The sequence below is a fragment of the Mytilus trossulus genome, chromosome 2, assembly GCF_036588685.1.
Source record: "Mytilus trossulus isolate FHL-02 chromosome 2, PNRI_Mtr1.1.1.hap1, whole genome shotgun sequence".
Taxonomy (NCBI): Eukaryota; Metazoa; Mollusca; class Bivalvia; order Mytilida; family Mytilidae; genus Mytilus; species Mytilus trossulus.
Window position 1 is genome coordinate 20,965,438 of NC_086374.1, and position 16,834 is coordinate 20,982,271.

Here is a 16,834-nt window from a genome sequence, read left to right on the forward strand (position 1 = left end):
AAGCCTGTTAATTGATTCCTGTCTTGAAAAAAAAACATAAAGTAAACAACAAACAATCAATCAATCGATCAATCATATCTCATGAATGGAATTCATGCAATATTTGCCACTGGATCTTAAACACAACTCAAACATCATCATCCTCCACCTATTTATATAAAACGGTGGAGGGCTAAATTTAAAAAACAAATAAACAAAACAAAACTGGCTGATCGTGCCATATATTATCATATGCATATTGCAACCCAGAAGCATCGTCTTGTTGCATATCTGAATATTTTATTTTCGCAGCTAAATATCTTTTTTATTTTACTATCTTAAAACATGTTACATTGTTGAAAAATGTGTTAATTACAGCATAAACTCTGTAATATTGATATTTCTAAAATGAAACTCTTGATTTTGATCCAGCGAGTGAAACAAGTAAATTAAACTGATAATTGGCCATAATTTTTTTCCGACCATGACTGCATCATTGATATTTCATGTATCAAGCGAGTTTTATCGTTTTAAGTGTTTCATGTTGATGGCAGATCATTTATTTTCGCTGATATGTAATATAACGAGTTTGCAAAAGTCTGCACCGGTCAATTTTTGAATCCTTATGGTGTTTGATTTATTTGGAATTGTGGTACTGGTTTTAAGGCGTATGCCCCAACTCTGCTTTTAATAAACAATTTGTTATATAAACACCAGCTATCACCATCCCAATAGTCCGCTATACTGGGTTGATATGCAAATCCATTTGCACGGTCATTGTATGTTAATCTACTGTGCATAAAATAACTCAAAACACTATTAATAGTCCTTACCAGATCAAAATTAACATAGCTAGATGTAGAACATTTTTTTTTGTGAATATTTGATTGTTTTATATTTAATTTGATAAACACTGATAAGACCTATCTTGGCAAATTGCGCGTTCATAAAAATATCCTTGTTGAGATTTTTTAAAACAACTGGGTCGATGCGATTGCTGTTGGATGCTGTTTACTACCCGAAGGTATATCCAGCCTAGTAGTAAACACATCCAACTTGACATGCCTCTAATTGGGCTATTTTAAATATAAACTATTCAAAACAATATGATTTTTTCTACCCCATGGCATTATTGGCATTAGCCAAACCCAACGTAACTGGTTTTGATTTTTATCGTTAATTCTTAAACTTGAAGGTCCCACATTTGTTTTGTAGCTATTCAAAGAATGTATTTGTTATAACCCTTTTCTCATGTCTCGGTATCTATCAAGTAATAAAAACTAAATTTAGGGAACTTAGGGCTTGGTTTATCTTTGTCTGTAATGGCACTTTTGTCTATATAAGTCTGATCATTGGTGTTTAAAAAAGACAAGTTAGAAAAGTAGTAAACAATTCCACACTATTTTGGACCACTTTAATTTTCTGTCAACTTTGTATAAAGAATAAAAAAACTGCTTTTGTTTTGAAACTATTAATTAAAACAGTAGCACAGTACACTGTTGTTCACTAAATATACATGAATCTGATTTTGAAACTGACAAGTCTGCAATGAGCACCATTTTTATTTTAACATTTTGCTGAAGGAGATGGTGGCAATTGGTTATTGACAGCAAAGTGGTAAAGACCTACAACAAAAGATAGTACATGATGATGAGGTTATAGTCAGTCAGTATATGCTGATATCAATTCTTTGTCAAATTGATAAAAATACTGACCGTCAAGGTACAGTTAATGGGCTCGTCACAGATTTTGGTAAAGTTTTACATTTGTTCATTTGTTTCTTGCAATGTAATGCATTTATTTCTTAAAATATAACTGAATAATTCTTTCATAATAAGTAAACATTTGTATAGAAAGAAAATAAAATCGGCGAAACATCAAATCTCCTATTTCAAATCAATAAATTCAAACACATATGTTTTTTCCAAATTTTTACTCTTTTCCTTACCGACCAAGTATTATATTACAAAATACACTAAAGACAAAGTCGATAAACCCTATAGTTTTTTAAAGTAAGAAACCTAACATACACCAGGATCCACACACAATGAATAGATCTAGATAACACTCCCTGCTTTTGAATGATTTGTCTGAAGTGAATGGGTTAACCATTAACTATTTTTTTAAAGAATCAAATGACAATCGAAACCATATTTCCTGCATTGTATCCTACATACCTGCATTAGCTGAATGGAATCCAGCATTATAATCACAGGCTACTTCATTCTTGACGTAATCTTGTCTGTTGTCTTGGTAGTCGTCATTACGGCCTGGACCACCAACCATAGCACCATCAAGTTGATGGGGACTGTCCTGACCGTCACTTACACACCCACTCTGAGTACAAGATCTAAAAGAAAAACAAAAATCAATATCATTTCACGTTTATAGATGGATCCATTATTACAGATAGCAAAAGATGTATTTTATATAGGGTTTGCGTAGATTTTAATTATTTGCCTAGCATTTTTAAAATGGACGTATTGTAATGTTTATTGGTCGTTATGGTTATATATCTAGAGAATCTTGTATTATATATGCAAAGTTTATACAGAAAGAAGCGTTGTGTAGATTTAGACGTTTGGCGGGAGAGTCGGTGGTTAGGTTCAAGGGTATAGGGGTGTTTTAGAGGGATTGCTGTGTTCGGTATCGAGAACATTTAGAGAACACCCCTATCAAGAAAATAGTATAGTCGCCCTGGGGTATATAAGAGAGTGAGAAACGGCACTCGAGGCTGTCGGTTGTCTGTCGATGAGCCGTCACCAGTCAACAGAGCGTACGTTAGGAATATTAAGACGCTAAGAGAGCTTTAATATTCAGGAGACACTTTGTACTGGGTACAAGTGAACGTACAGTTTGATAGGATTGACAAGGCAGACTGTCCCACTCGGAGGACAAGCTGTACCAGCCCGCACTGTCTGGTAGTGACAGGTTGTCCCACTCGGTAGACAAGTCGTTCCAGTCCACACTGTCTGGTAGTGACAGGTTGTCCCGCTCGGAGGACAAGTTGTACCAGACCGCTCTGTCTTGTATTGACAGACTGTCCCATTCGGAGGACAAGCTGTACCAGCTATACTGTCTCTAAGTGACACATCGTCCCATTCTTGAGGACAGGCTGGTTTATTGTATTATATTTGTATATTATATAATTGTTCGTTGTTACTTTGTATCGGCAAAGAGCCCGTGTATATATTTTGGTTCATTGCGGATTGTGCATAATTTAGATAGTTGTAGTTTTTAGCCTTACCGTATTGTGTGTGGACAACTTGGATCCAAGTATTTACTGGAACGGACGTTTGAGATATAAACGCCTGGTTGCACGTTACAGTATGAAACACACTTCTCGAATAAATTTCATAAGGCACTATCAAGATCAAAAGTATATAACGCTTGGGAGCTTCGGCTTCGAAGCATTTGTTACATTTATACCTTCAGTGAACAACAGTCTACTTGCAGTATTACAGAGCAATTAAAAGTAAACAATTGTATTCTTCCACATGTATATGTAATTAAGGACATCTGTTATTATTCTACCTTATTTATAATCTTACTTCGTGAAATCTTCTACCACATTGTCTGTGACTATACGACTGAGATAACCTTAGTTCAGAAACTGGATGATTTTTGACAAGATTGGTATGTCAAAATAATCTTCAATACCAATTTAGAATGGGAAAATCAATATAAATATAGTTTGTTACCAGGATTTGTCTTTTTGTATCGATTTATGAGTTTCGAACAGCGGTATACTGCTGTTGCCTTTAATTACCGAATCATAATAAACTCACGCTCCTCTGTGATGAGGTTTCTTTGGGAAATTATAACCGAATCATGTGATACTTACGCTCCTCTGTGATGAGGTTTCTTTGGGAAATTATAACCGAATCATGTGATACTTACGCTCCTCTATGATGAGGCTTCTTGGGGAAATTATAACCGAATCATGTGATACTTACGCTCCTCTGTGATGAGGTTTCTTGGGGAAATTGTTACCGAATCCTATTATACTTACGCTCCTCTGTAATGAGGTTTCTTTGGGAACTTATAACCGAATCATGTTATACTTACGCTCCGCTGTGATGAGGCTTCTTGGGGAAATTATAACCGAATCATGTTATACTTACGCTCCTCTGTAATGAGGTTTCTTTGGGAAATTATAACCGAATCCTATTATACTTACGCTCCTCTATGATGAGGCTTCTTGGGGAAATTATAACCGAATCATGTGATACTTACGCTCCTCTGTGATGAGGTTTCTTGGGAAAATTGTTACCGAATCCTATCATACTTACGCTCCTCTATGATGAGGTTATTTTGGAAAATTATAACCGAATCATGCTTTACTTACGCTCCTCTGTAATGAGGTTTCTTTGGAAATTATAACCGAATCCTATTATACTTACGCTCCTCTATGATGAGGCTTCTTGGGGAAATTATAACCGAATCATGTGATACTTACGCTCCTCTGTGATGAGGTTTCTTGGGGAAATTGTTACCGAATCCTATTATACTTACGCTCCTCTATGATGAGGCTTCTTAAATTATAACCGAATCATGTGATACTTACGATCCTCTGTGATGAGGTTTCTTTGGGAAATTGTTACCGAATCCTATTATACTTACGCTCCTCTGTAATGAAGTTTCTTTGGGAAATTATAACCGAATCATGTTATACTTACGCTCCTCTGTAATGAGGTTTCTTTGGGATATTATAACCGAATCCTATTATACTTAAGCTCCTCTATGATGAGGCTTCTTGGGGAAATTATAACCGAATCATGTGATACTTACGCTCCTCTGTGATGAGGTTTCTTGGGGAAATTGTTACCGAATCCTATTATACTTACGCTCCTCTGTAATGAGGTTTCTTTGGGAAATTATAACCGAATCATGTGATACTCACGCTCCTCTGTAATGAGGTTTCTTTGGGAAATTATAACCGAATCATGTGATACTTACGCTCCTCTGTGATGAGGCTTCTTTGGGAAATTGTTCCCGAATCCTATCTCGTAGCTCATATGTTTGTTGTTATCACCAAGAATATAATTCATCTGTGACATGGCAAACTTTTTGTAAGCATCACCACCAATACCATCAGCAGCGGCCGTTACAGCAACAAAAGCAGCATTGGCTATAAAATAAAAGTTTATTGGTTCACTTCTAGTTTACTGTTACAGACAAACCAACCCACTTTCATTTTTAACAGCAGTTTAATACGGAATCAAATTCATACTTGAACCTTAAATACTCAATTTAAATTAAATTGCATTATTTAATCGTAAATGATTGGATCTAAGATTGACTCTCACTGCAAGATTTGGTTCAGCTTTCAATTGACGTGAAAACTGAAATAATATAGAGTAAAAAATATGACCATTGTATACAAGAAAAGTAAGGAAATCATCGCATTGTGTGCTGAATTGAAATAAGAATAAATCAGAGATTAAAAGGGAGTAAGTAAACAAAATTTGTAAACAGACGATAATTCTTTACCAGCATATCTGTTAGCTCCCCACTGATCTCTCCAGGCAAGACCACATGGTGTGTATGGTACAGATCCACCCGGCATATACGATTTTACAAAGGCCTCAACAGATGTCTTATATTGAGCTTCTTGTGTGGCCTCCCATAGTAAAAGCTGAAATAAATGTGTAAAAAAAATGTGTTTGGCAAATATTTATACAAAAAAAGACATTATACTGGTATTATTTATAGAATGACGTAAGGTACTAGTCCATATTAATGAGACAACAGCCAATAGAGATTTTAACTTGTTTATGAAACGGCAATCTTTTTCGTAACCGTTTTCCGCAAGGGTGTAATACATAAGCCTATACATATAGTCTTCAAGAATTCATTTCTATTTTCGAATATTTCGCCAGGCATCTAAACTGTTATTGGAATTAAAGTCAAAATTTATGTTCCATGCAGAATTCTTAAATTTCATGATCCTGAAGATTTCTCCTTAAAGAATATCTGTATTATGTGTGTTTACATTATATCTGGTTAAAGTAATAACAGTATCATAGTCTCGATGGTACCTCATAAACCTGACAGATTTAACATTTGAAGGTTAAAAAAACTTTAAGATAGAGACTAAATGGACATGTGAAACTATTTTCATCTTGATGACAGATCAGTATCAAATTAACATGCTGATACTGCAGCATTGCATCTGAGCCAAACTGATGACCAATTATGATAATCTTATTACTTTATATGCCAATGAAAATAGTCTTAATAGTTATCACATGGTATGCATCATCATTAAACGTCCTACATTGATAAAACCTACCTGACAGCCTACATTCTGGTCGTCCCAGGAATATCCCCATGCAGTTCCACTATTGAACCAACCTTTAGCATCGCTCAGATATTTGGCATCTTGAGTAGCCTTGTACAGTTCTACAGCGGCTTCACACATATTATCTTTCCAACTGGTTGATCTATTGAAGTGAAAAGCGAAATATTGATATTTCTTTGAAATCTGTTCGTTCAAACACATACATACATACATGTGAAACACTGTAGGAATGTTTACCAGTAGGTTCTTAAGCAAAGGTATACACAAATTTGGTATTTTACAAAAATATGGCAAAAAATGTAGTTTCTGATAAAAACATTCATATTGATTGCCTAACAATGATCAACAATGCAATTAACACATAATTTTTGGTGTGCAAATTAAAATATATATATAAAACATTGTAAATGTGATGACAAATAGACACAGCATTTCGGAAAACGAATTTCCATCCACAGGCGTGTAAAGTTGATTATAAGTAAGCCGAAAGTAAGGTTACATTATATAGATTACCCATAGAAATCTTTGACTTGTGGAACGCTGTTGGAATAGAGACCAGGATGGGCCTTAGCAAATGTATACAAAGATTTGGCATTTTCCAAACATTTGCCAGCGAATGTAGCATCTAAAAAATAAAATTTTACAATACACTTAAATCTGATGAGTGAAGAAGCTAAATTATATCTCTATTATATATATATATCATTATCATTTGATACAGGTTTATTCATAAATATTCTTATTTGGAAAGATTTAATGAACTTATTTCTGATATGTAAATGTTATTTTCAGCTATTTGAAAAAGTAAAGTAATGAAAATTATGTTAATATATTAACTATAATAACAAAAAATGATAGTAAATAATGTGCACGGGGAAATATATTTTATTGCCAAGTGGCTCATATGTATTCTACATGTACCGTCGCATGATTTCAGTGACGGATGATATGTTAATCTGCAGTTACGTTGGAAAAAACTATCAAGAGTTACTTACCCTTGTCTTTGAAAACAATATATCCGGATGCCAATGCAGCAACTGTTGTTCCAGCAACGTCACTTCCTGGGGCTCCTGCTGTTATTTTGAACGCAGGTCTGTTCATATGCATGTCTTCAGGTCTTCCCCAGAAACCATGGTCTGCATGTCCTTCGCCTACCTGTTCAAATAATATAAATACAAATTATGAAATTTTATATGCTTAAAAAAGTACATTTGTGAGGAAATGTGATTCTCTTTTAAAAGACTAGCATGTACCTCGAATGTAAACTGATCGTGAATAAATAAAAAAAGATTAAAGAAACAACAGATCCTGGCGATATATCATATACGACAAAGTTAACACTCTGTATCAATAATAATTGATGATTATCGCTATTTTGTGCATTTTTTTTATCTTTTTTTGTGATAATTTTCATATCATGCTTCTCGCTTGAGATGGAAAAATTATCACTAGAAACTAAGGAGGCCACGTGGCGTTGCTAACGAAATTGACATGAAATTGACAACGTCGTCGTGGGTTAAAAAGCGATAAATAGATTATCATTGGTCATCTCAACTCGATTGCTTTTCTCACTTTCGCTGTACCAGCTCAAGCGAGAAAATCAATCTCGTTGAGATGATCAACGATAATCTATAAATCTCTCAAGATACATCCATGGACTCATATATGTGCTACGATTACCAATAAGACAAATCTCAACAAGAGACCAAATGACACAGAAATTAACAACAATAGGTCACCGTTCTGTGTTTGTTTTATGTCATCAGATAAGGTTTTTTCCGACGTAGTCGGTATAGTTTCGGTTTGTGCACTTTGAACTTAAGGACGCTTCACTATGGCAACAGAATACGCATGCTCGAAAATACTTTCTGTGATTGGACAAAATGCTGTCATGGTGGGTGATTTGGTTGTGTTTGGTTGTTTGAAAAAACGTCTCGTTTATTATATCGTGATGGAAAGCAAGTGAAAAACTATAAAAAATTGAACTACATCTTACAAAGATTTATATTTTTATTAAAATAATTGTTTCTCCAATAGCTTTTGCTTCCATGACAGCTGTTTATTCGGGACAATTATATAGTTTAATGTAAACTTTGTTGTACGAACGTACATGAAGTTTAGAACGCACCTACGCATGTGAGATTTCCGCAGGGTTGTGGTGAATGTGAACAGAAAGATACGAGGACCGATAATACTGAACTCAAACAGAGAAAACGTTATTTAAATGGTAAACCACTTATTTAAATAAAATCTGAATGTTCACGAAACAATTTGTAACTACGTCGGATATCTTTTTTAAAGATAGTTCTTGTTTTAAAATGTAGTAGTAATGAAAATAAAGTGAACAGGCCAAAATATTAACCTTAACTTGAATTCTACTGGTTTATGGATGGATTGTGATCGAATTGTTTATGAAATCATGAAATCATATTTTTGATATTTATTTTTGTCATTCTATTTGTGTTTTTAATAGTTCAACTCAGATACTAACTACAACACTATATTTATCCTGACGATATCAGTTTTGATTCCGATACTGAACTAACAAAACAACCTGTTGACTTACCTGTACCCAGTACTGCTGTTTACTTGGTTCCCAACATTTCATAAAGTATTCCAATGGCCACTTTGCCATATCATACATCATATCTAGTTGACCGGCACTTTCATAAGCGTCTTTAAATTTCTCTAATCCCCAAGTAAGCACATGAGAAGACCATGCCATAGGGAGGTTAAATTTAACATGATCTCCAGCTATAAAATAAAACAGTATGATTCAAAAGTAACAACTAACTTTCTCTCTGATTTCTCACTCTTTATAAATTAAATATTTGTTTTGAATATAGATCAATATACGAATATTTTGCAGTGTAATGCTTAGCTTGGTATACTTTTCGAACGTGTTCAAACTTTTTTCGTGATTGCAAATAAAGGCAACCGTATTATAACGCTGTTCAAAAGACGTAAAATCAATTCAGAGAAAACAAATCCAGATTACAAACTAAAACCGAAGTAAATAACTTACCGTCATACCATCCACCCGAGAGATCGTGACCGTCGCCATTATCATTCACTGCGGAATCACTACGCCATGGGATAGGGTTGTTGGCAGGTAATCTTCCAGATCTCTGAGCATCATAAAACTTGATAGAAAGTGACATTGCCTTTCCGTAATCGTATTTCATTTTTGAACCAGCTAAAAATAAAACAATAAAACTTTACAGCGGGAAAACAGTTTTTACTGTATCTATAGTTTTCTTATTGTACTTTCTTTATCTTCAAGTCTTCTTGGTCTTTTTTTAAATGTTTTATGTTAAGTCTTATTTCATTGGTATTGGTCATACGGCATTCATAGAGTTTATTTATGTATAACCCCGTTTGATTTTAATTAATTCCAAAAAAACGTCGAATAGTTCTGCGAATGCTGGTGAAATTTTTAATTACTCAAAACCTTCAAAGCACGAGAATGTTATCAAATTATGCCAATTGCGATGCGAGAGGGAAGTACTTCATCGATAAAGTATCGATCATCCTTGATAATGACAGATCAGATGATATATATTTATCGTCTTGACATCCGTAAGCATTAACCCAAATGAAGAGCCTGTCTAATGTAATTGGGAATGACTTTACATTTTTCTTCTACTCATCTTAGGTGACGGTGATTAAAATTTGAAGTACAATTATCGTACTAAGACTTGGAGATTGTCAAATGGGAACAGTCATCCGATTCTACTTACCGACACCTTTAGCTGGTGCTGGTGTTATGGGATTTCCTGTTCCTGTTCCAGTACCAGTACCAGTACCAGTACCAGTGCCAGTACCAGTTCCAGTCCCAGTTCCGGTTCCTGTTCCTGTTCCCGTGCCAGTTCCTGTTCCGGTTCCGGTACTTGTTCCTGTACCAGCATCCACGCCCTCTATCGTGACAGTGGCTGTTGGGGCGGATGTTCCAGGAGCACGTCCATTAAAATCAACCTTCAATTCGCCTCCTGCATCAATGTGTTTATCATAATCTTTGTTCGTAAGAACAAATTCTGTTTTATCACTGCTACTGGAAACCAAATTTGCTGTCCAGGTCTAAAATTTTCAAAATGTATAAATCAAAAAAGAAAATATTCCACGATGAACATATTTTTGAGTGGAATACGAATCATTGGTAGTTGAATTTGATGCATTTTGGTGGTACAATTGTATCAACATTTATTTTTTCAATAAACATGATTTGGATTCGAGCGTCACTGATGATTCTTGTGAAGACGAAACGCGCGTCTGGCGTATATACTAAATTTAGTCCTGGTATCTATGATGAGTTTATTTAACTCTTTTTTTTTATTAACTTAAGTATTAATGATATTTGAATCATATTTAGTGTCTTTAGTATCTTCATGTACCGATATAACAACTGCACGACATACGTCACTCGATTTAAAAAAAACAACCGTACCTCTAACTTGTCTACAGGACCACTGAATTTCAAATGTGCTGTCCAGCCATCTACTGCTTGACTTGGACTAAGAGTAAAATGTCCATGGAAGCCACCATTCCATGTATCGGTGATATATACACCTTGACTTTCACCCCTTGTTGATGATACAAACGCCAGGAAAGCTACAAATAACAAAGTCCTCATCCTGGAAAAAATACAAATTAATATTATAAATATTATCACCAGTACCGACGTAACGGCGTATCATCTTCAAATAACAAATTGTTTCTATGAACTATAAATGCTTTTACAAAACAGAATGTAAGCAAAGTACTGAAGTTCATTATACTCGGATGATCCACAGATTTGAGATCTGGCGAGTAAATTATACATCTCATGTACACCACTTTAATAAACTTCTCATATTTACTTTGATAAGATTGACCAAGTTCTAAATTCTTGAAGGTTTTTTCTATGGTCGGGTTGTTGTCTCTTTGATACATTTCCCATTTCCATTCTCAATTTTATTTAATAAAAACCGTAATTTTAACAGGATTTAGTAAATTATAAGAATTCATCAAAAATGTAAAAGAACGATATTCATCACCAAAGTCCAAAACTATGATGGAATTTAAGTTGTATATTGTCTGTTACATATTTTGCATTTGGTAAGTGACGCCCTTCGATTCACAAAAAAAATCTTTAGAAAATTTAATTTTGCCTCAAAATGACTTCAAAATAGCACAATTCAGCGCCGAATTTCATTTGAAAAATATTGAAAATGATACTCATAGTTATAGACGTTAAGATTTTGACTCTGTGACTGAAAAAAATACAAACATGTATACAGGGGGAATTGGTTATTCCTCTCTCTTTAAATTTCCACTAGTAAACATAATGTTGACCAACTGAGACGTAAAATGTTTACCTCATTTGCCAAAAAAATCGGTTTCCTGAAACCCAGAAAATCCTGACCCGGTCGATCGATGTTTTTCTTCTTCTTAATCGACTTAAAGAGACCATATAAAATACTATTCTTGGGAAGGAAAGACCATTTGACACAATAGGAGTTTTATTACTTGTGTAAAGTGTCTGTATTGGTTTTATGTAAGTTAAATGCATTAGTAATATATGGGGACATAAAATATTTTTAAACTCTGATGTGTATTATAAACAAGTTGCTTTCTTTAAAAAAAGAAAAGCAATACATGAACCTAAGACCGCTGACTGTCGGGTCATCAATGATCGTTGCTGAATTTGTGTTTACTTTTGAATTGAAATAATTGAATATGAATAGAAGAAGCCAGTTGAAAGTATATATTTACAGCTTCTATTTGAATAGTTATTTTAAAGCTCGACTATTTTATTTATTACTTGGGAATGTTCAGAATTTTCCCGATTATAACCCTTTGACAAATCCTAATTTCTACTAACCGGATGACTTATGCAAATTTCACAAACCTATCGCAATATAAATTTATGCACTCAGTTTGTTTTATAATCTGGAATTGTGGATGCATTTATTTTATCTATCATATCTTTATATTTTGTTTCCTAAATGAATGCCTATAAAATTCTCAACTCGTATTCGAAGCTGTCTTTACTCATGGCAGAAATTGTATGCGGTGAAACCTGTAGCATGCAATTGACTGGGACCTCTTATGAAGAGACTTATTTTGGTCTCATAAAACATCTCAAGGATTTCCTAACTTTTCTTAAATCAATTCAAACATTCTACAGGGAAACTCAGTTTTGCCGAAGAATTTCTTTATTCAGAAGTTTATGAATACACTTTCAAAACAACCAATTTGTATAAAAAGTTATGTAGATATAAAAAAGTATCAGAATTAAAATGATGTATGCCAGACACGAGTTAAGTCTACAAAAAAACATCATTGACGATCGAATGAAAAAAGTTTAAAGGCTAAATATATTAAAAAGTTCAGGAATCTATTCTTAGCTTTTTGTAAAGGTCAAAGTTTATAATAGGACAGTGACTCAAAAAAGAAATAAAAGAGAAACAACTCGAGTTCAAAATACCATTAGTAATGATGACCGTGCTTGAAAGTCACATGTAAAACTCTTTCTTCCGTGTCCTGAATTTAAATAACGAAAACGAAAATAAGCTTTCACGAGTGAATTTAATGGTATTGCATGCAAATAATCTTTTAGCGCACGAAATAGTAAATAGAAAGCATCTCACTGATACTCAGGAAAAGAATACGCATTTGTGTCATCACATATTTTCGAATTCGAATGTCAAACGGCCTACATTAAATGTTTTGACTCCGGATTCATTGACATTTTATCCGGATTTTTTTAGAACGCAAACCGATAGTGTGCTTTTGAAATGTGATGTATAATGTGAATGAATCTAGACGTGTAGGATAGTTGGTCAACACAATGAATACAAATTTCAGAACCGTTCCATAGTACAAATATGTAGATGCTAAAAGGTTAAACTATTTAAACATACGAACAAAAATTGAATTGAAATTTTATAATAAACTAACATTCCTGTTAGTATTTTTTTCAAATTCTTTTGAATATATATAATATCTATGAACACGAACGTCAAGTATTTACGGATGGACATTTTATTTATCGATTTTTTAAATTCTAACATTCCACTATGTGAATATATTAATACACAAAATATAAGCAAAGACTTCTAAATCCATACTTTTATGCAAAACAGTATAAAATAATCAACATTATGGTTGTAATTAAATTTTGTTGTGATTATTGTAAACTATTTTTACGGTTGTTGTGAGCTGCAAGGATTTAAAATCATGCTTTATGAATTGAAAACACACAAGCATTTTATTCACGACCGTTTAAAATAAAAAAAATAAAAAAAAATATCTTACTTTCCGTTTAATTGATATTATATTACAATACAAAAATATAGATAATAAATAAAAAAAACTAAAAACTAAAATGATATGAAATAATTAACGTAGAAATATAATGATTATTGTTTAAAATCATTTTTTTTGTAGGATGTAAGAATTTATTTAGATTCAGTTTTTTTGTTTCCTTTACAAAAGAATATTCAAAAATGCCAAAGCAGAGTATCTCGTCATATGTAAAATACTTCATTTCTTAATTGCAGCTTTGAAAATATTCTGATTTCAATCATTGTTAGTTTCTAAAAGAAAACATAAATACAGTATGTAATTTGTATATATTTCTTTGATACTGATCGAATTAAATACTTTTGATAAGAATATTATCTTTCTGTTTTCCGATCTAATATTAATATTTTAACCAGAATGTTCTCTCCCGTAAGGCTATGATGAAATACACAGTGATGCCCGTGGTTAAATCTTCAAACATAATTAGTTTACATGTTATCAAGACAACAGACAATGCAACGTTATAATTGACCCAGATACAAACGATGTACAGTGGTCGTTTTAAAACAAATATAATTGCGTCGTCAAGGACCATCAAATGACCATACCAAAGACGTAGATAACAACCTGTATAAATGACCGATAACTTTCGAGACGTTTCGAGAATTTATTCTGGCTTCCGGCCGAGAGATATCGAGTGACCCATAGACACATCCAAAACTCACCAATATATAAGCATGAACCCCTCAGGGGGTTCATGCAAAAAATATCTCAGTCTCTAAGTGCTTTAATGAATATTTCTGTTGATATCAGTATAAAAAAATCATAACCGATCCTGAGCCATAAGTTCAGAAACTGGAATGATACAGTTATGTCATATACATGAGATAAGACAGTTACGTAGTACGGTAGGTCAAATTTGAATAAGAATAATATTTAGATTTATGCAAGACGTCATCACTACGTACGACTACTCTCGCGAGTTGGTTGTCATGACCGTGGACATTAAGGAGTGCAGTATATTTTTTAATTTATGCATAATTGTGACTGGAAGGGAAGCAATCACCAATCAATCAACCAATCAATCAATATTCATGAAATAAAATCCAAACACGACACCAGCAAAATCAAAGACAAATGTGGAGTATTGTCAACAATTCAAATATGATGTGCTGCTTTCGTTTTGCATTGGAGAGATTTTGGCGCAATAATGTCATTAACTTCTCTAATATTGATGCATCACTTTCTATTGTATTAACTACATTTATCATGGATTACATAAAATATATATGGCGGCTCACTCCTTAGTTACCACATGTCAATCTCATGATTTTACAGTAAATAGTAGCCATTGCAATGAAACACATCATTGATAAACGTTTTGGTTTGGGAATAATAAGAATTATATTCTTATTTTCAGTTGTTCAGAAATTAATTATCCAAGTAAAAGATTCGTTGGATATTTGCGGTTTTATCTTACAGGGGGTATAACAACCACAGACAGGGCTCCCTTTCGCTTTTTTAAACTATGTTATGTCTTGACCTATTTGTTGTAATTTTTACATGGTCTTGGTCGTTTTATTTAGAACCACTCAGAAATAATTAAAACATCAAAGAAGTTAGGAAAACCATTAATGATTTGTTAGATAATATGCTTATATTAAGCTGATTGTTGGATTCAATATGGTTTTTTTTGCATTTTTTTGTGATTATTGTAGTTGATGGTGATCTTAAAAGTTTACATCTTAATTTTTTTAAATAAATTTCTGAACAAGGGTCGATTTAAAGCGTGAATATTGTTTCGACATAATTCTATTTTACATTACCTTTTGTTAAACCTTACTAATAAAATGGTGTTAGTTTGTTGTCTCGTTGAGGTATTACCCGCATCTTTTTTAAACAGCAATATACAATCAATTTAATTGTTAACTTGAACCATCTATACCAATAAGTAAGACGCTATCTATAAAGCAAATACCTACCTGCCAGTCTCGTAGTTTCGTCCACAATAGCTACTGGGACGAAGTGAACGTCTTATTATTAAACAATTTCTTATCAGCATGATCCCATTTCGTGAACGTAGGTCACTGGGTTCCTATGTATTAGTGTTCGGCATATACCTGTTAATAACAAAGTCAATTTATGTAATTTTAGAAGTCAAGGCAGAACCTGCCCAATTTCAAAGGAATTTGTTATAGCGATGAATTTTCTTGGGGCAAATACTAATACTACATGCACAAGAGTACCAAGTACAGTTCAAATAGTTGTTGCATAGAGTTGTTCAATTATAATTCTGTATCATCCTTGATCTATTTAAATTCATTGAAAACAATAAAAATTCATAATAAAATTGAAAATGGAAATGGGGAATGTGTCAAAGAGACAACCACCCGATCATAGAAAAAACAACAGCAGAAGGTCACCAATAGGTATACATGTACCATACAGTGTCTATCTTTTCGGCTCACTGACATTTTGATAACCGCTTTTTTTTAAAACAATCATTGAATGATCATTTGTATTTTTTCATCTTTTATTTTTGTTACGGTCTAGTCATTCGACTCACTTGCATCCATTCCTAACTCCAAGTCAGCAATAAAGGTACAAACAACTGATTAGATAAAAAGAGTTGTTGTCTGGCAATGAGAAGACTATCCACCAGAGAGCAATCAACGAAGAAGTAACCAAGTTGAACTATTAGTCATCGTGCGGTCAACAATGAGCAAAACCAGATAATAGTAAGCTACAAATACCCTGGCTTAATCAAATCTGAAAATGCGGTTTTAATAAAAAAAATAATTCAACAGAGAAGACCAAAGGCCCACTGTTTTTACTTAAATAACAATCCAAAAGAAAAGACAAACAGTCAAATGCTTAGTTTAAACAATTCAAATGGCTAGCCACGTTATCATCGGAGGCCTGAACATTGGCAATAACACTTCTCTGCGAAATTTGTTATCCAAAGGTCCGAAATATCATGAGCCGAAATAATTGGAAATGCAACTTAAAAAAACTGATGGATGCAGTCGCGGATTATGCCAGGCAATGGGCTAAACGCGAGAAAGGAGACGTAGATACTCTTTCCGAACGGATTAAGGCTACATGAAGTCGTTGATACAAATCCGAATAAAGTAACTAGACGGGTCTATCAATACCCACGCTACGTCAATTTGTAAAGACCCACATGTTGCCAAACACTTGTCCTACCTCCATGACAAATATGTTGTCGTCCCCGCAGATAAAATCCCAAATAACATTTTTTTTTGC

At 33.6% G+C, this 16,834-nt stretch overlaps 1 protein-coding gene across 1 annotated transcript; it reads right to left on the bottom strand.

Annotated features, from left to right (window-relative positions):
- Positions 1 to 1,537: 1,537 nt before the first annotated feature.
- Positions 1,538 to 15,682, bottom strand: LOC134706713 (endoglucanase 4-like). The gene is made up of 12 exons (XM_063565897.1): positions 15,550 to 15,682; positions 10,728 to 10,914; positions 10,024 to 10,360; positions 9,309 to 9,479; positions 8,850 to 9,037; positions 7,279 to 7,438; positions 6,797 to 6,908; positions 6,275 to 6,425; positions 5,473 to 5,617; positions 4,939 to 5,110; positions 2,157 to 2,329; positions 1,538 to 1,604 (listed from the first exon to the last, which is right to left on the bottom strand). Exons 1-12 carry the CDS (start codon positions 15,627 to 15,629, stop codon positions 1,546 to 1,548), a joined length of 1,935 nt encoding a protein of 644 aa, XP_063421967.1. The 5' UTR covers positions 15,630 to 15,682; the 3' UTR covers positions 1,538 to 1,545.
- Between the last annotated feature and the right edge of the window lie 1,152 nt (positions 15,683 to 16,834).

What these genes read in the sequence shown, in the direction of transcription:
- LOC134706713 (XM_063565897.1), bottom strand. Translation starts at nt 15,629, where the DNA reads ATGCTGATAAGAAATTGTTTAATAATAAGACGTTCACTTCGTCCCAGT. An exon ending in AGCACCAGCTAAAGGTGTCG is followed by an intron (nt 9,480 to 10,023) that starts GTAAGTAGAATC and finishes TTTTATTTTTAG; the next exon opens with CTGGTTCAAAAATGAAATAC. An exon ending in AACAGCAGTACTGGGTACAG is followed by an intron (nt 7,439 to 8,849) that starts GTAAGTCAACAG and finishes TTATTTGAACAG; the next exon opens with GTAGGCGAAGGACATGCAGA.